Source organism: Corvus kubaryi, unplaced genomic scaffold (genome assembly GCF_017639235.1).
Source record: "Corvus kubaryi isolate FWS band 111438036 unplaced genomic scaffold, C.kubaryi_AGA036_p1.0 37284, whole genome shotgun sequence".
Classification (NCBI taxonomy): domain Eukaryota; kingdom Metazoa; phylum Chordata; class Aves; order Passeriformes; family Corvidae; genus Corvus; species Corvus kubaryi.
In genome coordinates this window covers 6,669,791-6,692,229 of record NW_024581088.1, presented here as the reverse complement: position 1 = coordinate 6,692,229, position 22,439 = coordinate 6,669,791, and the positions used below count along the sequence as shown (strand labels likewise).

General features: G+C 45.7%; 1 protein-coding gene across 1 annotated transcript; it reads left to right on the top strand.

Moving 5' to 3' along the window:
* Positions 1-171: 171 nt before the first annotated feature.
* Positions 172-18,690, top strand: UNC119 (unc-119 lipid binding chaperone). The gene is made up of 5 exons (XM_042026177.1): positions 172-320; positions 9,898-10,011; positions 10,908-11,010; positions 11,781-11,953; positions 12,930-18,690. The coding sequence occupies exons 1-5, from the start codon at positions 203-205 to the stop codon at positions 13,040-13,042; spliced, it is 621 nt and encodes a 206-aa protein (XP_041882111.1). The 5' UTR covers positions 172-202; the 3' UTR covers positions 13,043-18,690.
* The last annotated feature ends 3,749 nt before the right edge of the window (positions 18,691-22,439 follow it).

Here is a 22,439-nt window from a genome sequence, read left to right as displayed (position 1 = left end):
CAGCAGAAAAGGCTTGCCCTGAGCCCCTGGGAGCAGCGTGAGGGGCCGCTTTCCTTCTCTCCCCTCGTTCCTCCCCCTTCCCCGGAGCCGGGCGGTGCTGTGCGGGCGGGGGCGGGCCGGGGGCGGTGATGGCGATGCCCCTCCCGGTGCGGCGGCGCGCAGCGGGGCCGGGGCCGCTCACACCGGCGGCGGCGGCGGGGCCATGAAGGTGAAGAAGAGCGGCGGGGCCGGGGCGGCGGCGGCCAGGACCGAGGAGGAGCTGGGCCGAAAGGCGCTCATCGGGCCCGACGACGTGCTGGGGCTGCAGCGGGTCACCAGCGGTGCGTACCGGGGATGGCGGGGGGGGACCGGGCAGCGCAGTGGGCGGAGAGGATGGGGACCGTGTCCCCGTGCGGGGAAAAAGGGGAGCCGGTCGCCCTCTCCGAGGGGGCTAACCCGGAGCGAAAAGGGGAGCCGTTCCCCCTTCCCAGGGGATAGGGAGTGGGGATGGAGCACCACAGGGACAGAGTCCGTGCCGGGATGTTGCACCCCGGGGGGCTGGGTACCATCGAAGGAATAGGGGAATGGCTGGAGCTGGGGATGCAGCCCCCCAGCTCTGGTCGAAGGTCGGTGTTGGGATGCTCCTCACTGCTCTCCCCATCACCCGTTCCCTGTGTCTGCACCCCAAGTGGAGCTCCTCAGCCACGGCAATGGGACGGGCTGGATCCCTGGCCACAGCATGAGGGGGCTTCACAGCAGCCCCCCCTCCCAGTTTCCCCCTCTCCAGTATAGGTCCCGTGGTGTTGAGGGCATCTCGGGGGATGGTGGGTGGGAGTCTGTGGCTGGAGGGGCTGTTGTGCTTGGCAGAGGAGCTCGGGACAGCAGCACATGGGGCTGGGGAAAGGCCAGGACAGGGGGGAATGGCTTCACACTGTCAGAGGGCAGGTTTAGATTAGATATTAGGGAGAAATTCCTCTCTGGGAGAGTGGTGGGGCCCTGGCACGGAGAAGCTGTGACTGCTCTATCACTGGAAGTGTTCAAGATGAGGTTGGATGGGGCTTGGAGCAACCTGGGCTGGTGGAAGGTGTCCCTGCCCCTGGCAGGCGGTTGGAACCAGATGCTCTTTAAAGTCCCTTCCAACCCAAACCATTCCATGGTAATGCGTGTGCCTCGGGCCAGCCTGGCCTCAGGGGCAATCTGCCCTGGTGTCCCAAAAAGTCCTTTCTCCATGTCCTAGTACCTTTGGGTTGTCTCGCTGTGCTGGCAGGGCAGAGGGGCTGGCCTGGGGGCTGGTCGTGCTCCCTGTGCCTTGCAGCGCTCTGCGACGTGGCCTCAGAGCCAGCTCTGTGTCACAGGCTGGGGCTGTGACGAGCCCTGGAGAGGAAGGATGCGGCTGTGGGTGCTGGTGCGTGCAGGCAGCCCCGTGGGGCTGCTTTGGAAGCAGGATGGGAGGAGGACAGCCCGGCAGGGACTCGTGTCAGCCCTCAGGAAGGGCTTACAGAGGCTCCTCTGAGAGGGGCTGCTGCTGCTGGGGGCCCTTGGGTCCCTTTCTCTGAGCTGAGCTGCTGTGCTGGTGCAGCTGCATGATTCACTGCCCAGGCCCAGAAATCCCCTGCCTGTAGCAGGCAGAGCCATGCAGCAGCACTGAAGCATCCTGCCAGCGTCCTCAGTTGGGTGGTGAATCCAAGCGATGGCCGTGTGAAGCACTGCGTGCTCACTCCATGGCAGCCTGCGTGCCCCTGCCCTCGCCAGTGCTGTCTGGAGGGGACAGGGCCACCCCACACCCTCACTCTCACCTCGTGTGGCATCAGTGTGGATGGATGGTGCACGCTCTTGGTAAGCTCCTGCCTTCCCAGGGAGCAGGGAAGGCTAAGCTGGTCACCCCGGCTTTGGAGCCAGGCTTGGGGCAGAGTTGGTTGTTGTCTGCCTCTTCCAACCCCAGGTCAAAGTGCTCTGGAGCACAGGGAGGATGTGAAATGCGTGAAAATGTTGGGTTCCCCTCCTTCCATGAGACTTGCTGGTACCAGGGGTGCAGATGGGTCATGCTAAACAGAGCCAGGCACTGTGATGATGTCCCAGGCTTACCATGGGAAGTGCTTCCTGTCCTGCTGGATGTGTGGGAGCCAGGAAATCCTGAAATCCTCAGCAGGTTTGGGGATACAGGTAAGCAATACATCCACGTTGAGCATATTGTATTTTATCACCCAGGAACACTTGCAGCTCCCCTTCTCAAGCTCAGTTTTCCTCCTGGTGGGTTTAACAGAGAGCAAAGATTATTTTTTCAGATCTTTAACACCTAATGGTTATTTTGGGGCGTTCTGTGGCCTTTGCTCATGTCTACACCCTTAAAAACAGATGGCCAAAAATATCAATGTGAAACTGTTCCACTCTTCTGCTTCAGGCAGGGGAGGAGGAAGGACCAGGCTGTGGGAGAGAAGTTCACAGCTGCCCCAGCCTTTTGGACGTGCTGAGTGTCAGGGCAGACACCACACCCTGTCGCAGCACTTCTGTCTTTGACAGTCTCAAGTTGAAGGAGGAGTTGGTGGTGGGGCTGCAACAGAAATGTCCTGGTGCCTTGGATGTCCTTTGGTGCTCTAGAGAGAGGATAATCCATCTTTAGCCAACCTCATGGACCAGTGGCACAGCAGCTCACACTGTCGAGGGACTGCACTCAGCTGTGTCCTGCCCAGGGACCTGGGGAGGGCTGGCCATGTTTTAGGGTTGCTTCATCAACCAAAGCCCAGCAGGGCTTGGTACCACAGGAAGGTGTGTTTTAGGAGTGCTCACACCAGGAGTAGGCTGTGTGTTTCTGAGCACTGTTTGTTTCTGAGCAGCCTTCCAGGTTATGCACGGTGAGGTGAAATTCTGGCTATAGCACAGAATGGTTTGGGTTGGAGGGGACCTTAAAAACCACCTTGTTCCAGCTCCCTCACCAAGAGCAGGGACACTTTCTACTAGATGAGGTTGTTCCAAGCCTTATCCAACCTTTCCTTGAACACTTTCAGGGATGGGGCAGCCACAGCTTCTCTGTCCAACCTGCGCCAGGGCCTCACCAGCCTGACAGGGAAGAATTCCTCCCTAATAATCTTTCCACCAGGCAGCACAGCTGGGCTTTGCTCTCCCAGTAGGTGCAGCTGACTGAATGTGAGCTGGCTGGGCTAGGAGGGTAGCGAGGCAGGATGTGGCTCTGTGGGCAGCCACAGGAGCCAGCTGGACCCTGAACCTAATGTGCTTCTAATAAGCTTAACTGGGGAGTTGTGTGACCTGTCCTGCACATTCTGCATCCTTCCAGTGTTAAACTCCCTGGCAGCTCTGGGCCCACAACGTTTCTGGGCACGCTGAGGTCCAGCCTGATGGATCTGGGATGCTGCCCTGGGATATCTGGGCCTTTTGGCCAGGCTGGCTCTGGCCTTGCTCCAGCTGGATCAGGTGTAAGGCGAGAGAACCATTTCCTTTGCAATTAGTGAGATTTGTCACTCGCTCACACAACTGTGGTTGGGAAAAGCGGAAAAAGCTCATGACGTGATTAATTTAAGATTAGCAAAGGAGTGGGGCAGAGCTCAGTTCAAATTGCAATTAATTACTGAAGCAGCCAGAGGATCAGAGGAGTCAGATGTGTAACAAAAGACAAGCTCCAGCCTCTGAGGCTGCCCTGCTTATTACCTGCACACTTTGCCTGTAATACCAGATAAACCCTTACATTCTAAGTTTTATTCTGAAGCTGATTTAATTTTCGCAAACCAAGGGGTTAAATAATTGATTACATGCTTGGGAACAGTTTCAAAACAAACCCTAAAAATAAGGAACACACACGTAATCATTTCTGAAAGTAATCTCTTCCTTGAGCTGTCACTTGGGATTTCTCTGAGACTTCTCTAGGCAGCTTTAGCTAAAGGCCAGCTTGGCAAAGGGCTGCCTCAGTGGGTTAGGTGGGGCAGACCCCTCTTGAGGGACTTTCAGACCAGTTTCTTGCAGTCAATTAAAGAAAAAGCCAAATTTCCAATTTCCCTGCCCTCTGCCTCAGCAGTTCAAGTCCTGTAAAGCTAAACCATCCAGGATCCATGTTCAAATCCATTTCTAAATCCATGGGGTTTGGATAGGCAAGGAGAGAGGGAGGCACTAACATGAATATGAGGCAGATGTGCATGAATCCATCTTCAAAGCTGCTCCTGGACCATGACTTCCCTCCCCAGTTAATTGGGAGAATGTATTTTATTAGGAGCTCTGAGGAGCTGTGGCTATCTGCGAGGAGGCTGATGAATCCCTGTTCTGCCCTGTCCAGGGCTGCGATGTGTGGATGTGTTCTGAGGTGCTGATTTCTTGTTGCAGAGCCATATCCCAGAGCTGTGGGGAGCTGCTCTCCCCACGACCCTTCCCTCAGCATCCCACACAGGCTGTGAGCTTTTCCAGGGCTCCGTGGTGCTGCAAGGCTCAGGGTGTTGTGTGGATGGAGGGTGTTTCCCAAAGTCTCACAGTACAATATGAGCTGTCAGGATTCCCAGGGGCAGCACACATGGTGTGTGTGTGTGGTGTGGGATTCCTCCTTCTCTTGGAGTTGTGGGTTTGGCCCATCTCTGGTGGAAATGGCAAAGGTAAGAGGAAAGCTGAGGGAGTCAACCTGGGGGTCTTGGCTTTGACTCAGCCCTGTGTAAGTCCAAAAATAGCTGATTTAGTTGATATTGTGCATGTGGTTTCAGACTTTGAATGCAATCAGTGTGAAAAGGGGGCAGGAGAAAGTGTTTGGATGCCTTGGAAATGGGGGAAGAGCAGCTCCATCCACAGGCTGCAGGGCTGTGATCGAATGAATTGTGAGAGGGTGAAGTCTGGAAAGCTCTAGCTAAAATGAAAAAAAAAAAGAAAAAAAAAGATGAGCAGGCTGCCCCAAAAATCAGAGCCTGGTGAGCTCTGCAGTAGGACTTGGCAACTGGGGGGCTCTGGGGACCTTGGGAAGTGCCTCAGCCTGGAGCCTCCTGGCCTAAATCCCTCTGCTTCCTTGACAGTAAATGTGCTGCTGTGGAAAAACCCCTGTGGGATCCTTCTAGTGCTGGATTTTCCCTCTGGGGCATTGCAGCAGCCTAATTCCTGAGCTAGGTCAGAGGGCAGCTGCTTCCCTCCCTGTGCAACCCCCCTGGCCTTTGGTTATCCAAGCCCCCCATGGTTTGGGTTGGAGGGATCTATTTTACACGAGTGGATCCTGTTTCCTGGCTGGCTTGGTTTCACAGGACTTGAACTGCTGAGGCAGAGGGCAGGGAAATGGTTTATTTTTTTCTTTAACTGAACCGAGGTTGCCTGGGCAGGTGTATCAGTAGCACCTGAAACCTGCCCTGCCTTCCCCTCAGGTCCTGCTCCGTGTCCTGCGTCACCGCTCGGCCTCTTCGCGGGGTCTGGGCTATTTTTGCTTCCTCCTGAGACTCTTCAATCTGATAATCTCCTAATCTCTGGCTCCTGGCAATTCATCTGCAGTTGTCTTGGCTTTATACCTGGCTTATGTCTTGGGAGTTGGCTTCAAAACAGCTCCTGACCTTGTTGGTTAATGCACGTTGGGAAATAGGCCTGCGTAACTACAGGAGCCTTCTCATCCATTCCCTAAATTGTTGTTGTCTGTGTTGGGGAGAGAGATTCCTATTACAAGTCACTGCTGTTGCATCAGTCTCTTGTACAGCATCCTCCTGGTTTACACCCATTTCCAGGACCAGATTTTCAGTTCTTTCTTACCCCGGGTGTGCTCTGCTTTCCTTAGTGGGCTCTTAAGGCCTTAAAATAGGAGCTGCCCCATCTGAGATTAGACTCTGATGAGCACAGAAATATCCCTGGTGTCTGTGAGAGGGGACACGTGCTTCCTCCTGATTGCAGAGATGGGGAAGGGATCTTGAAAGGAGCACAACAAAGAGTGTGAATCCTATTGCCCATGAGCTCCTTGTGATAAAATGTGCCTGGTGGGGTGGTTGCAAAGGAAATTTGGAAATACAGGATCACATTTTAGCTTCCTGTGGTGAGGATCAAACCTGATCTCATCCATTTAAATAACAGGGAGAGGTCCAGAGGACAAAGTGCCTTTGTTTGCTTTCTTGTGTTATTTAGCACTGTATTATCCCTCACCTTTTGAGCTTCTCTGTAACACCAGCTTTAAAATACCTGGAATTAAACACCTGGGTTCGGGACATGACAGTGTTCACAAGCAGTGCCTGCTGGCATTGTCCAGGCTGCTCTGCTGGTTTATTTTGTAATCTTGGCTGGGTTTGGGAGAGCAGGAAGGTTTCCTGGATAAAAACTGGCTCTTCCCTGGATCAGGCAGTGGAGGTACCACCTCAGAACTGTACAGGGGAAGGAGCACCTGCTGCTTCTGAGAGCAAAGCTAGAGACGACTGAATTGTTTCTGGTCTCTTTGGAATCACTTTTTCCTACAAAGGGAATAGGAGAATTCATGAAGGAATTAATTGAGCCAGGCTCAGGAAGCCAATCACCTCTGCTGCTTCCTCAGGCCACCACAGTGGTGTTAGTTGTGATCCAAACTCTCCAAAACCGTGGTAGGCCTTAAGGTGGAAATTGTCTCTAAGAGTTGCAGATCTTTGGGCATGATCCAGAGGTTATGGGAAAGAAGCTGGAGAGGCACCATCAGGAATGGTGATGTGTGAGTGAGAAGTGGCTGTTAATACCAGGTGGATTCTTTTCAACAAGAGTTTGGGGATGGAGGTCTGGGATATGGCAATTCCCTGGGCTTTAGGAAAGGGTAGGAAGTACTCCTCTTTTGTGACCTTTTTTGTGTGGGTACTTTGGGATAAAAGCCAGTCTGATGGGTTTTCCATGGACATTAGGGATTCATCCCTAAATCAGGTGAGCACTGATGGCTCAGGGACACACCATGATTGTTCAGTTATTAACAGGGAAACAGCACAACCTGTTTCCCAGGGGAAGTGGAAGAAACAAGAAAATATTCTGTCCTGAGAGACCAACCCACCATTCTCTGTAACAATCCCCTCCGTGGAGGTTTGATCTGCCTCATTCCCAGCTAAAAAAGCCACGAATGCTGCCTCCCTTCCCCAATCGTGGTGACGGTGAATTAGGATAAGGGAAGCAGATGATATATTTTAGTGAGTCACGGAAGTGTGGGCAACTGGGCCCTACAGTAATTTAAAAATAAGTGTGTATGGGATGAGATTAGCAAATCTGACAGTGCTCAGCTAAGCAGAAGGATCTGCCAATTGCAAGCAGCCCATTCCCAATAAGACCTTCCAGTGCAGCCGCAGGCTCCTGTTACTTGTGGGGAAAAAAACCAGCACGTGGCTACTTTGATTGATTTTTGAACAGGAATAGCAGAAACAAATGTAATACAGACTGAGAGGAATATGTATTCCTCTGGGTTCTTTTTTTTTTCCTTTCTAGGAGACTGGGCACTGCCAGAGGAGGAAAAAACCCGCTTGATTGCAGTATTCTGGCAGCTATCTTCCCCAATGTCATCCAGTTGTATATTGGCAAGCTGATTTAAAAAAAAAAAACCGAAAGAAGGGTTTAAAATATTATCAGGGCAAAAAGAGTTGGGAAAGAGCAGTGCGGGGGTGCAAACATCAATGAGCAGGAGCCTGGTGGGGATTCTACCCGGGGTTTACTCCTCTTTGGAGGCTCTGCTTGGCTCTCCTCTGCTCCAGATGAGTCATGGACACTGTTACTGCAGCAACGCTGCTGCCAAGGAGGCGGATAAAGCTGTTGCCATGGTGCTGGATGGGCAGGAATTCTGCAGGAGTAGAAACACTTAATAATTAACTTGCAGACAAACGCGGCTTCAGATTTGCCGGCATGCTCCAGGGAAGGTGTCCCGGGCTCCCGGGCGACTGCTGCCTGTTCCCAACAGCCTTCCCAGGGAAGAGCCAGGGGCCCAGGGAGGCGAAGCTGGGCTGTGGGAAGCTGTGCCTGCTTCCATCCGTTTGTGTTTTGCACGCTGGTGCTCGGAGCTGGGAAGTTGTGGGACGGGTTAGGAATTGGGGTGGCTGATGTGTCAGAGCCTAAAATCACGGTGTAATTGCAGGACATCTCCCTGAGGAATGCTAAACATCAGGGCTTAAGGCAAGGGCTGGGTTCAAATTCCTGTCCTGTCTTCTTTGGCTACTGTTTAAGACCGAAAGAAGATTTTTGTGCAGTTCTTGAGGTACTTAGCCAAACACAGGCTTGTGTGTTCTTGTGACAGTAAAAAGGTCGAGCTTTTAGCTTGTTCTTCCTGACAGCATGGGTGCTGGTGTCAGTTTTTCCTCGTGCTGTGTTGATAGGGAAGGGAAAATCCCTGCCAAATGCCAGGGATGCTTCAAACACTGTCCTCTCTCTGAACGCCCATTTATAGAATTGTAGAATCTCAGAGTGTTTTGGCTTAAGAGGGACTTTAAAGATCATCCAGTCCCATCCCCTCTTGCCATGCAGGGACCCACTAGACTAGGTTGCTCCAAGCCCCCTCCAACCTAGCCTTGAGCACTGCCAGGTATGGGACATCCACAAATTCTCTGGCACTCCTTTGAGCATTCACCATATGGGGTTGTTGGAGAGCAGTAAAACCGTCCAGGGAGAACATTTAACACCTCTGTTCCTTGTACTGAGTTTACTTGGACAGTTCTCAAAGTTATGGAGATTTGGAAGGAATAAAAGGCTTCTAGGAAAGTGCTGGTGCCAGGTGTTCGTGCCCAGGAGCTCAGAAGTCTCTCACAGTGGTCCTGGATTTCTCAGACCTGGTGTCTGAGGTTGTCATGGGCAGGCCTGAGCTCTGAGCACTTGTAACTTGTTTTTATGTAGTCAATGACTAAGCCTCAGGTGGATGGATTTGCTGGAGTTTCAGAAATAGGAAAGCAGGCAGAAATAAGTGATTAGCTCAGATTAACAGCAGGAATTAGTAGCTGAGAAAGTGCTTCGAATTGGAATGTTAAAGTATTGTTTTCACCTTGGAACCTCCAAAACCAGTCTCCTACATCAGGCAGATGTGCTGTTGTTTGACAGCTGTTCTGACTTGTCTACACAGAGCATTTCTTTAGATTTGTCAGGGTAAAGTAAGTTATTGGAGCTGCTTCCAATCTGTGCTGCATGTGCTCCTTCCTCAGGGAGGAGGATGATCCCTGTGCCAGGAGCTGGCTCAGGGCACAGCAAGGCTGAAGGCCAAAACCGTGGGGGTTTTAACAGTGGAATCCTCATCCCTGGGAGTGTTCAAGAGGCCTGTGGATGTGGCACCTGGGACATGGTTTAGTGGTGAATACAGCGCTGCTGGGTTAATGGTTGGACTTGATGATCTTAGAGGGCTTTTCCAACCTTAATGATTCCATGATCCCATGACTTGCCCTCAAAGATACTCAGAGCAGGGAAGGGCTCTGCTCCCTGTTTTCCAAACACAGGGAAAGGCTTCAACATCATTTTCAGTGCTCAGGAAAACAAGCCCTGGTGTGGGACGAGCAGCAATGGAGAGAAGAGGCCACCCTTTGTCTGCAGAGGGCTGGAGCAGGGAGGTGGCACAGGGGAGGACACTCCTGTTCCAGTTAAGTGCAGTCGGCTTAGTGCTCCCAAAGCTGCTTAGCCCTTGCATTCTGCCACAGGGCAGTTTTTAAAACAGGCAAAGCCTCTTACACTGGAAAGGCTGGGATTTGATGGAGGTGCTGACCAGTCTCAATATGCCACAGGAAATGGATGCAAGAGTTGCTGGCACGGGGTTGGGAAAAGGTGATGACCTCTGTGTGTTGGGAGAGAGAATTCTTTCCCCTGTCCTGTCCAAACAGGGCAGTGTGAGCCTCCAGAAGTGATTCTGTCTTCAGAGACACCAGTTTTGAATTCAAACAGGCAGTAGTGGAGGTGCATTTGGGCTGCTCTCACTCTTGGCGTGGCCTCCAGAGAACAGCCAGAAATTCCTGGTATTTCAGGGCAGCCTTCATTTAAACTTGCTTCCCCCTGCAGATTATTTGTGCACTCCAGAGGAAAATGTTTACAAGATAGACTTCACCAGGTTCAAAATCCGGGACATGGAATCTGGCACAGTCTTGTTTGAAATCACCAAGCCAGCAGCTTCAGGTGAGTGCACACACAAAATAAGGTTTCCATGAACAAATGCTTTCTTTTGCCTTTCCCCACTCCTTTTACTCCATAGATTTCCCAAAAATAGGAGAATCTCTAAACTGCAGGAGGGCTGGAGCCCCATCTTGCAGCAGGAATGTTTTTCAGGTGTCTCTTTGTACCAACAGGGTGAGCAGAGCTGGCTGCTGCTGTGCTCTTACTGTTGCCATCTGTGATGGCAAGGGACAGATGGATGTTGTAAACAAGAGCTGGGGAGGAGGAGGAGATCACCGGGTGGTTGTTTCTTGGCTGTTCATCAGCTTGTGCCCCCTGCACATAGTTTAGCTCTTAGTTTAACATCTCTCACTGAGGAGTCAGGAAAATGGTATTTTCAGAAGGGAGAAACTGCCAACGGGTGAATTAAACAAACTGAACATTTGCCTTTTTTTTTTTTGTTTCATTAATTTTTAGGTGTTACTTGTAAGCATCCAAGTGTTGCCTGTTGCCAGTGGTGATAAAAACCCGGGGCAACTGTTCTTTTCCTGGCCAGGCACTTTTAACCCTTCCCCACCTCCCTGCAGGTGAGAGGAAGTTTTCTGTAGCTTACAGGTAGCAAGGCAGGCATTCTAAGGGGAAATGGCTTGTTCAGAGTCACTCTGCAGTCCTGATGCGAGGCAGGAGCAGTAGGTGAGGAACAGAAACCCAGAAGATAAGAAATGGCTCAAACCAAAGGGCCATGTTGCAACATTCCATGTCTGAATGACCAGTGGTGGACACCTCAGGACAGGAGGAGGGTGAGCTCAGCATCAGAGCAGTTTCCTGGCTCATGTGGCACAAGAACACCACCACAAGTATTTTCCCTGAGTTTCTGGTTCTCAGGAGGCTCTGACAGAGTTTTCTTTGGGCTTTTGCAGAGCGGGAGCACAATGACAGGAAGGACGTGGACCCCAACGCCGGACGCTTCGTGCGCTATCAGTTCACCCCAGCCTTTCTCAGACTGCGGCAAGTGGGAGCCACGTGAGTAACTCCCCCTCTGCTCCTTGGCCTAGCACAGGAAACAACTGAAATCTTAGGAAAAAAACCCCATCTCTCCCATGTTGATCCTGCTAGGAAGTTGATTTAACAGGGGGCTTTTTCTTTTGTTACGAGGGGTCTCCAAATCTCTTGCCTTCTCCGTCACTTTAGGTTGTTTAGTCAGGGATAGGCCTGGTGCTGAAGAGATTGATGCTAAAAGGGGTAAAATAAGGTGGGAAGACTATCCATAGAAGAGAAGGCTCTGGGGAGACCATAGAGCACCTTCCAGTGCCTAGAGGGGCTCCAAGGGAACTGAAGAGGGGCTTTGGACAAGGGGCTGGAGTGACAGGACAAGGGGGAACAGCTTCACAGTGTCAGAGGGCAGGGTTAGATGGGATATTAAGAATAAATTCTTAACCTGTGAGGGTGGTGAGGTCTTGGCATAGGCTGCCCAGAGCAGCTGTGTCTGCCCCTGAATCCCTGGAAGTGTCCAAAGCCAGGTTGGATGGGGCTTGGAGCAACCTGGAATAGTGGAAGGTGTCCCTGCCCATGGTAAGGGTGGAACTTGTTGATTATTAAGATGTTTTTCTAATGCTGTGTTGTGTCCCTGTAGAATGCTTTAAGGAAAAGAGGAAACAATAAGTTGATTAGTGCTGTTGCTTTATATTTTTGGCTTTTTTGGGTTCTTTTCAGAGTTCTCTTCTGCCTTTCAGGAAGGGTGCAGATGTTATTTAAGCATGAAAGCTCACATGGGTCTTACCCTTCTTTTTCAGGGTGGAATTCACAGTCGGGGACAAACCCATCAATAATTTCCGTATGATTGAGAGGCACTACTTCCGTGACCAGCTGCTGAAAAGTTTTGATTTTGAATTTGGCTTCTGCATCCCCAGCAGTAAAAATACTTGTGAGCACATCTATGAATTCCCTCAGCTCTCGGAGGATCTCAGTAAGCTCTTTTTTTATAAACTTTCATTTCTGAGTTGTCACACCATGATTTTCATCTGAGGTGGTTTGGGGGAGCCCTTTCTTAAAAGCTGTCTCTAGAGAGTGGGTTGGGTAGAATAATTCATACTTTTATATCTGTGTTAACACTGATTTTGTTTTCTAGTAGGGTGTATCTCATCACACACCAGGCAGTTGCTTGGGTTTGGTTTTTTTTTTAAATTCATAAAAAGGAAGCTTCGGTATCAGGGAGAAAAAAGATAATTGTGTTATAAAACAATGAAAAAACAAGATTAAAAAGACATTCAATAAAAGGATAACTTAAATGTTATGATCTGGTTTAATGTTTGATGTGCTATATTGCGAGCTTGAGAGGTTTTAGTATGAACATAACTTTTATTTTCTCTCCTCTCTCCCAAGACACAATAGCACAAGCACTAAATCTCTGTGATCTTACTCTTTACAACCCCTAATTGTGTGTGTCAGCACTAATATTACAGTCTGTGGAAAATACAGTCAGGCACTGCTGTCAGGCCAGAACAAATTTACTTTGAGTTTGCTGTTTTATCACTATTTTTAAAAACGAAACAAAAAAAATCCCAACCCAAAATGTAACGAGTTCTTGTTCTGAGGTCCCCTTTATATGGTGCCTGAATATATTTGGATTAGGAACATGAAAGTGTGCAAAGGAAGTGTGGATGTGGCACAAGGGTTCAGTGAACGTGGCGGTGCTGTGTTAACGGTTGGATTTTAAGGCCTTAGAGGGCTTTTCCAACATAAAAATTCCATTATTATGCTTGAATTGTTTAAAAGATACCGACAGGGAATGGTTTGGGCAATTCCCATTTGGGTTTTGGTTTTTCACCTGACTTTGCAGCTGCCTGAGTGACACTGCAAAGTGCCTGAGTCCAGCGCAGGACACTGCTGAAATTAATTCAACATTAATTGTGTTGGGTTTTTTCCCCATTTCCCCCTCACAGTTCGAGAGATGATCCTGCATCCCTACGAGACACAGTCGGACAGTTTCTACTTTGTAGACAACAAGCTGGTGATGCACAACAAGGCAGATTATTCATACAGTGGAGGACCTTGAGGTGGGCCCCACCTGCGCTGGCCTCCCCTTTCCTCTGGAAGTCGTCAGGGATCCCAACACCTCCAGCTCCGCTGCCTGCAATGTCACCCGGACAAGGATCCACCAACCAAGGACTCTTTGCCACAGTAGGAGTTTCATGACATCTCTTTTGAGCTTTGAAGCAGACCCGGTTCTTCAGAACTTTTAAGCTAAAATGATCTTTGGATACCACTTCCCTGAGTTCTTTAAGTGTCTGCTTTGATAAATGGCCTTGTGGGACCTGAGGGGTTTTGCCCTAATTCTGTGAATTTATGTTCTTGCCCTCGAGTATCTTTTAGGATTGCTTTCCCAAAGAATGTGATCAGAGAAACTGTGGGAGTGGATGGATGCAAAGGCAGAGGTTTGGGTGGTTGTTTCTCTTTGTGTATGCTTCAAAGGCCAATTTAACTTGTCCAGCCAGTTGAAAATATCGAGCAAAACATCTCACAAAGGCAAGTTTCCTCTTTAGATTGGCTCTCCCCATGAATATTTCATCCTTTAGTTTCGGTCCTTCTGTGTAATGTTCTGTTTAACCTTGGAAACACCAAAACTTGCAATGAAGAGCAGTAGTTCAGTGGCAGAGCTGTGTTGATCAGGTGTTTTTACATTTACATTCCTTTTACATTTCAGATGAAGGTAAAATGGCATTGTGGGTCTGTGAACCTCCATAAGTACATTCCATGGATTTCAGTTCTTTGCAGCATAATCAGGAAAAACGGAAGGATTTTAGCTTTATTTAACATTTTTGCTTTATTTAACATTCAGCCTGTTCATGCCACACATTTCCCATGTCTATTTTCTTTCATCTCTGCTCGATGCCAAGATAAGGGCTTCAGCACTGCTTGTTAGAACAACGTTTTAATTGTCTAGGGCAGCTGGAGAGTGTGGAATTTCCAATTTTCTATTTGTATCTGCATTTAAAGGAGCTTAAGACAGCGTTTCCCCTTTGTTAAAAAAGTTTCTCCTTGGATACTAATACAGGTGAAAGTAAATCTAATAATCTACAACTTTAACACACAGCAAAAAATTTAGCAAAAGTTCTCTCTTCAGATTCTGGAAGAAGTTTAACGCCAGTTTAGCTCAAGAAATAGCAACACCAAGAATAAACTGGTGTGGGGTGACCTGTTGTCATGAAACCCTTACTCTGAAGGTCAGTTCACTGATACTTAAAAAAAAACAAAAACCAACACAAAAATAAAAGACAGTTGCAGTTTGTAGATATTTCTATAAATACTTGATGTCTCCATGTCTAATTCTGTGAGTTGAAGTGGAACATTCTATGTTAGCCTCAGATAGGTGTAATAATTGTAATCATTTTTATAAAAAATATCATTTCTGGTCGTGATGAGCATCTCTGTAGTCGCAGCCTACGTCAGACAGGACTACAAACATTTCCAAGTGTAGCCTAAGGCCAGGGAGGTTTTTGTGCTCTTGTTGGGGTTTGGTCACTTTTCAACGTTGTCACCATTTGTATTTGGCTTGGCTTTCTCGACTGCTGAGAGAGGAGGCAGCTTTTTTAAACAAAACCACAGTGATTTTAGGTTACAGCACAGTTTTTATTACGCTTGGTAGCTACAAAAGTGTGTCAAGTTCACTGATTCTACACAAGTAGTAGCTTGTAGTGATTCTTATCACGGTGGGACTTGTATTTATCACTATTTTTTGTCTCTGTTGTGTTAAATCATACAAGTAGCCTACGGCTGACTGATCAGTTTGAGAGATACAAAGAATTTCCTCATTACTTGTGCAGTGCTTTGAGCTACTGACCATTCATTCTATAGCACAATAATTACTAAAGATGAAAATAGTTTCAAAAGGTTTTAATTCCTCCCCCAGCTGTTATTTTTTTTGTTGGTTTTTTTTTCCATTAGGGCGGTTAAATCAAATATCCAATGACATTTTGCAAGTTTGAAGTATTTCTGAGTTTTGTTTCAATTTGCAGGAGAGAAGATGTTGATTTAAAGACATAATAGAATATATGCTTATAATTACCACCTTGTACAGGGTTTTTTGGGGGGTATTTTTCACCTGCTGTTCATAACAGCCACTTTTGTGCATAAGATTTTTAAAAGACTTTTAGGAATGGAATTTGCCCAGAATTGCCAGTCATCTATTTAATATGTTGTGATGAGATCAGTTGTGCTTTGGTGTGGACTCTTGGGTCATTTTATGGAGTTTCCTCTGAAATAGTCACGTTCTGCTCCTTTTTTATGCTACCTCCTTTCAAGATTTTTTTAAAAAAAGAGTAATTCCATAAAAGTATTACTGTAATCAAGGGAAATTTGAGTGGTAGACATGCCCCTTGTAAAAGAACCAAGAGAAATCACTGTGTTCCCAGGCGGGCAGAGTGTGGATGGACTTTCTGACACTGTTTTAGGGTAGGTTTGAGGTTAAACACCGGAGGATGAATCATCAACTGCTCCTCTCCTGAAATCTTTTATAATTTGGATTATATGTGTAATAATTCCAGTCTCACAGTGGTGTGAATCATATAGAGATACTTCACTGAGTGAGTTTGTTGCCTAATATTAGGAATATTTTAAGCCAGAAACAAAGATTGGACATTTTCAATAAAATCAATTCCAACCAGTTTTAGCTTGAGCTTTTCAGTTGGGACAATTTTACTTCTATTAAAACCCCCCAGAGTTTGCCACAAGTAACAAATTCTGATTCTTAAACCAAGGCAACCAACAAAGCTTTCTGTGGGATGTGCAATGAAGGTGCTTTTTCCTGTGTCCCACGGGAGCAGTTATCACTGTTATCCCTCTGTTTCACTTGGAAACTCTTTGTTAGCATTTCTTTATGGTCATCCCCATCCACAATTTTTATAAAAAATCACTGTCCAGGGGAGAGGTTCTGTTCCTTTTCCACCTGCTCCTGCAGCAGTATCACATGTGGTGGTGCCATGAGGCATATAAACAGCACTGAAAGGATTTTTCTTCAAAAACTTTGGCTATAAAGTTGCTGTTCCAATGCCACTTCTGTCCTTTTTTTGCATTAAAAACCACCTTCAAAATGTGGTGTTAAAGACCACGCTTTGTGCAGCACCCACTAATTTCAACTTCCTTCGGAAAGGGAGCTGAGAGTTTGCAGCTCAGGTGGGAAACCCACATTTTTTTCCCCTTAAATCGGCAGCTGATTCTTATTATAAACCAGTTGAGAAGCAAGTCTTAGCAGCATTGCTCACAGAAGAATTTGTTAATCTTCTTGACTAGCTATTATTTTGTATTTTAACATTCATCATTATTGGGTTTACTTTGGAAGTTCATTGTGAAATCACCAAATATTGGCTCTGGAAAAAAAAAGAATTGTTGTGTTTTCTTCCTTGATCTCATTTTCAACATGACTTTAATTAGCACTACAGTTCTGTTTTAACAAGCCAGCCTGGCAATTTGGGATCTGACTTTCTGAAAGTGAAAGAAAACATTCAAGAGCTAACGAAGATTATCTGCTAATAATGCCCGGCTGTTTCCTGTCATAAAACAGGATTAAGTGTGTGCTTTACACAGTGACTTAATCTTGGAAAAAGAAACGAAGTCTCTCTGAGTTCTAATAGTGACATAATTTTTCTGAGAGACAGGGAAATTACAGCTCAACACATTCTTTCAGGGAAATTATAATTTGACACATTTTTTCACTTTGTCAGTCTTGGATTCCTTTAGTAGTCAGGGTTTTTAAGAAAAGCAGCAGTACATTGGTGGTGAGCTGCATGCTCTAATAACTCACGCTTCTGTGGCAGGGAGAGAACCATTTCTTTTTAGAATTAATGCATCAACTGTGGTTTAAAGTCTACAAACTTTGCTCTGAGATCAGTGGCAAAAGCCAAAATTGTTTCTGTGAATTATCCGTTGTGTGGTGACATTTCTGGAATAACTGAATTGATCCACCCTTCCTGACTCAGAAGAATTTATTTATTTATTTATTTTAATGTAGAAAGTCTCCCCAGGGTTGGAAACAATCTGCTGGGGTTTAGTTCTTGCTCGTAATCTCTCTCCGTGTCTTGTTTTTTGAGCAGGTCAGTAAGATGCTCTATTTTCCACCTCTGTCCTCTGAGTTTCGTTCCAGAATCCTGTGCAGTGTCACAGTGGTGGCTGGCTGTGTGTGAAACATGCAGGCTGCCAACTTCCAAATCCCTTCAGTTTGAGAAAAAATTGTTAATTGAGAAGTAGTCCTACATATCAACCCATAAAAAATGAACCCCAATCTTCATGACAAAAGTTAAAGGGAACTCTTAGTCATGCAAAGATTGGGGCTATTTAAGGTAAGAAAATGCTAATATCACACTGTCATATTCAATAAGTATTATAAAAATGCTCTATTAATTATTCATAACCTGAAAAAGATGGTTAACAGCCCAGTTTTAATTAGATCTCGTTAGGAAGGAAACCAGAGAAATCATTGCTGTCGTTTGGGGCTGTGGGGGAGCAGCTGGCACTGTGTGGATGGCACAAAAGCTGGGCAGGTTTTGTGCATTTGAGGGGGGAAAGGTGAGGGAAAAGAGGACAAGGACAGGAAAAGAATTAATTTCAGCTATTTGGACCCAAGAGCTTCAAGGCCATGGTGAGTGACTCAATTTTCTCCTGAGTCTGAGGCAGCTGGGAGCTCCTGCTCGTGGTTCTTCTCTCTACCCCCAGCATAAGCACTGCCTAAATTTATAGAGGCTTTTCAATATTAATGCTAAATACCATTGAGAGTTCATATCATTTTCTACACATGGAAACAGCTGAACTGTCCAAGGGGTGTGATGCTCCAGCTCTCACGTTGCAGCTCAGTTGTTCTCCCCATCCCTGGTCAGTGGGTGAAATGGTGTTCGTGTGTCGGCAGCCCCCCAAAACCCCCTTGTGCTCCTGCCTGCTCTGGTGTCTACTTGTATCTTAATACACCCAGCAAACCTGTTTGAATGTGACCTTTTTTTTTTTTTTGGCATAGAAGCAGAATTGTCTGTATTAAAATGTATTTATAAAAAAAGAATATATCTATTTTTTGTGGAAGGAAAGTAGGATTCTGGTTACTATACCACTGGGAAAACGTTAGGAGCATTTTTACTGAGTTAATTTCTAATTCTTTGTACCTTGGTAGTGATTTGTTTGCTAGGAGAACATCCACTGTGGCCCATCCTGTGGCAATGCAATGCACTGTCATGCAGAGAATCTGGTTTTCAGAAAACTGGGAGTCTTTTGTTTCCTTTTTGGGACGGGAGGGAAGTGAGGAGATCACCAGGAATAGAAGGAACCTTGGCACGGAATCTGTTCTGTGGCTTTGGCTTCAGTCTGTTTGACTTTTTGCAGATTAAGTAGAGAGAGAGAGAGAGAGAGAGAGAAAAGATTGAGACTTCAGGATTAAAAAAAAATTAGATGCTACAATTTAGTCTTCCTGTAGGAGAAGGAGAGTCCTTCAATTAATTTATACAAGGATTAAATAGGGACTGCACTTGCTTCAATTGATTTAATATTGGCAGCTTAGTCATCAATGTGCATCCTAGGGAATATGCTTAACTTCTTCCATTACCTTGGAAAATGGTTCAAAACCATGTCACTTCCATTAGCAAGTGTTTCTTCTCCTGTAACAAATTGCAAAATGTAAAAAAAAAAAAAAAAAATTAAAAAGAAATAAATTATTGATCCTAGAAACGAGGGTGATTGTCTATTTTATTTAAATATTTCTATGAAAAAATCATTCAAGCTTTCTTTTCATGTCTCTTCCATCAATATACAAACTCCAGTTTGTGTTCAAATGTGTGTGAGCAGCTTCATTTTCTGGTGATTGATGCAAAAACTCTGCAGTGGTTTGGGTAGTTCTGTAGGTAAAACCATCACATTAAAGTGTTCAAGTGGGATTTAATTTTCGGATTGGGAAAACATGTTGGGGTATAATTAAAATAAATTGGTATCAGTTACATTGATGGGACTTTGGAGTTGCACAGATTGCAGCTGTGTATCAGGTTGTGATTTTAAAAAAACTGAAATTTTGAAAAGTCAAATTGAAAAACGAAGCGAAAAATGGGAGAATTTGAAAAATAAATTTGAAAAAATGAAAAATATGAAAAATAAATTCGTTTCCAAGTACATTAACAGAACTTTGGAGTTCCCTGGATCACTATTATGCAGCAGGTGCTTCTGAAGGATTTCTGGCTGTGCTTCGGAGAATCAGATTTTGAAATAATTGGGAAAATTGCTGTCTCTGCCTTATTGGCTGAAACTGAACCAGCTGCTCAGGCTGAAGTGAGTTTTACTGCGCTAATTCCATCGTGGTGGTGTTGATATTTTATTGAGAAATTCCTGGGAATACCTCTGCATTTTTCTGGGAGCAGAACAACTCTCAGAGGGAAAGAAGTAGGGTGTTTTTGTTAGAAAATATCTTCTATAACTCATTTTGATTGCACAGAATTCCTGGGGACTCCTCACTAACAAAATATCCTGCGGGACAACGTTGTGTACTGGAATTTGAGGAAAGAATTTATTAATTCAAGTGTTTCCCTTTTGGATTGTGACTTGGAGCTGCACAAACACCAGCAATGAGCTCTGGGTTACCTGAGCACAGGTTTGTAATGTGACTTTTTAAGCTGTCACTGCTCTGCACCAGTTCCCTTACAGAGCTCCTGGCTTTGCCTGGGCCTGTTCTCTCCTGGTTGAGCTTCCTCTCAAAATTACCTGAACAACTAGAAGCATCAGGTTAGAATTCTTGCAAGGACTGGATGCTGATTTCACTGAATACCTAAAAAAAAGAAAAGAACAAAATCAGTGCTAATAGCTAATAAAGCAGGTTAAACAGTCTCTCTGATTTTGGTGCACAAGTGTGATTACCTGGACTTGCTTAGAAATCTTCTGAGATTGAAAAGAACCTTAAAAAAAAAAAATCTGGATTTTATTCCCATGAAAACTCCCCAGTGTTAAATGTCTGCCAAAAATACACTGCATTACAATGGGTTTTTCCCCCCCTTTAGCTGGTTTGTCAGCCTCATTTATTAATAAATATGCCTAATCATTCTGGAGATGGTCTCTGCTTGTCCTCAGATCCATATTTCCATTGGCATTTCTCAGCTGCTGAGTTGTTGTGGCAAATCTTGTGTGTTCACCCCATGTTTCTATTTTATTTGTCATTGTTCAAGGGCGTTCATCTATCTCTGATTTGCATTCCCTTAACACTTTTCACCTTCAGGAAGAACACTTCTCAGTGATAAAGTACTCCAAATTTCCCATTTTTTCCCTCTAACGCAATGTGTCTTACTTTAAAGATAATTTTAGAGATGACTGAAATCTCTCATTGTGTGCTGGGATAACCCAAAACTATTTATTCTCCCTCTTTAAGTCCACAAAATAGAGCAATTGCTTTACAGAGATGATTTTTTTTCCCCCTTCACCAGTGCTGTACAAGAACTTAAAACAGGAGGTGAAATCATCCTGGATAATTTATTTTAATTAAAACTACAAAGAGAATTTAGGCAGGTAGAGCATAATTGCAGTTGGATGATTCCCAGCCATTATTTTGAAAAATGACTTGGGACCTTATGTAACAAAGGCCTGTTTTATTTAATAATAATTTAATTATTCTAGTGGAGGGTGTAAACCATGTTAATGAAGCGATCTGTAGCAAGAAATAAAAACAGGCAGGGAAGTTAGAAACAGCAGTAGAGAAAACACACAAGTTTACTTCATGAAAAAAAGATAACACAGACAGGAGAGAAGAGTTCCAAACACCTTCAGTTCTTCCTTTCCTGTGGATTGACAGGATAAATCAGAAGAGGGGAATAGCAATTGGGATTAAATTAGATATGAGGAAGAAATTCTTCCTTCTGCCCAGAGAGCTCCATGTGCCAGACCTGAAAGATAAAATTATTTAGAATCTATTTTGGTAAAAAAACCCAAAACAACCAAACACCAAACCCCAAACTCCAGCCCAAACTCTGTTTTTTATGAGCAATATGAAAGGCACAGTGCACCAATGTTGTGCCGGTGTTACTCTGTTCACTGGCATTTGACTGGGGTTGAAAATCATGTTTTTATTTCCCAAATGCATTCCTTGCCATCCTGATCTATAATTAAGTGTCTAATTAAACCTGCTGCCTGCTTTCATGTCTGCACAGATTCATAAGTCAGGAGAACAGAGGGTTCACTGTAACCCTGAAAATTAAAGTGTGCACAGAGACCTGAGCGCAAGTTCAGAGGAATAAAACTCTGCCCCAGACACACCAAAGCACTTCAGCACTGAGATGTCAGATTTTAAGGATATTTTCCCACTGGAATTCATCAGCTGGCATTGCTCATAACCTAAATTTGAAATAACAGTGCAGAAATGACAGCTGACAAACACAGGACTATGCTTCCTGTGGCTGTGTGGCAAGACATGCTTGGAGGAAACACAAGCACAAGTGTCACCACTCAGATAACTTTTAAGAACTATTATATTTCTGCCACTGTTTCAATTTCTGTGAGAAAGATCATTTCTGTGAGAAAGATCATTTCTAGCCAAAGCAAAAATTTGCACTCTTTAAATGCCTTTAATGCTAACTAAGCATTGCACTTTTCTCCTTAGATTAACTGGATATTTCGTGGAAAATATTTTTTCTGTATGTTTTAGGAGCTTTTTAATGTTCTAAAGTTGATCTAGAGGGAAAGCCAAGTACAATAAATGCCTGAGGTGATTGTTCAGGCCTGGTGCCTCCAGCAGGCCCAAACACGCTGGGCTTATTCATGTAGTTGAAATTAAATTCTTCAGCAGCTTCCTGGACGAGCAAGATCTTGAATTCTGTGTTCATCCAGATCATGTGAATTCCCTTCTCCAGTGTTTTTTTTGTGACTGGTGTGCTTCTCCCTGAGCTCTCAGTGGGTTTTTTCCCTCATCCACCCAGCCCAGGCTGCTGCTGCTGGAATGAATTTCCTGGTGCCGATGGCGTGAATAAGGAATCAATTCGTGTTACTAAATGAGGGCCTTTGCTGCACAGCCAGGCCTGATTGGTTTTGTCAGGAATAAATCTTTAATGGTTTCACTGTTTCACAACTCTCCTGGGCCCAGGTCACAGCTGGATCGATCCAGAGCAGGATTCTCCCATTCATCCAAGCAGCAAAATGGCTCTGGGGTGAACTTATTGCAGCCTTTCAGGGTCTAAAGGGCTTTCAAAAGGCCTGGGGTGGGGGTTTTGAGAAGTCAGGACAAGGGGAAATGGCTTCAGACTGAAATGGGAGGTTTAGGTGGGATATGAGGAAGAAATTCTTGGCTGTGAGGGTGGTGATGCACAATGGGAGCTGTGGCTCAACGTCAGGCTTGGAGCAGCCTGGCCTAGTGGAAGGTGTTGGAGCAAAATGGTCTTGAAGGTCCCTTCCCACCCAAACCATTCTGTGATTTTATGATTGAAAAAAGGACCTAAAAATCATCAATTTCG

What these genes read in the sequence shown, in the direction of transcription:
- UNC119 (XM_042026177.1), top strand. Translation starts at nt 203, where the DNA reads ATGAAGGTGAAGAAGAGCGGCGGGGCCGGGGCGGCGGCGGCCAGGACC. An exon ending in CACCAAGCCAGCAGCTTCAG is followed by an intron (nt 10,012 to 10,907) that starts GTGAGTGCACAC and finishes GGGCTTTTGCAG; the next exon opens with AGCGGGAGCACAATGACAGG. An exon ending in TCAGCTCTCGGAGGATCTCA is followed by an intron (nt 11,954 to 12,929) that starts GTAAGCTCTTTT and finishes TCCCCCTCACAG; the next exon opens with TTCGAGAGATGATCCTGCAT.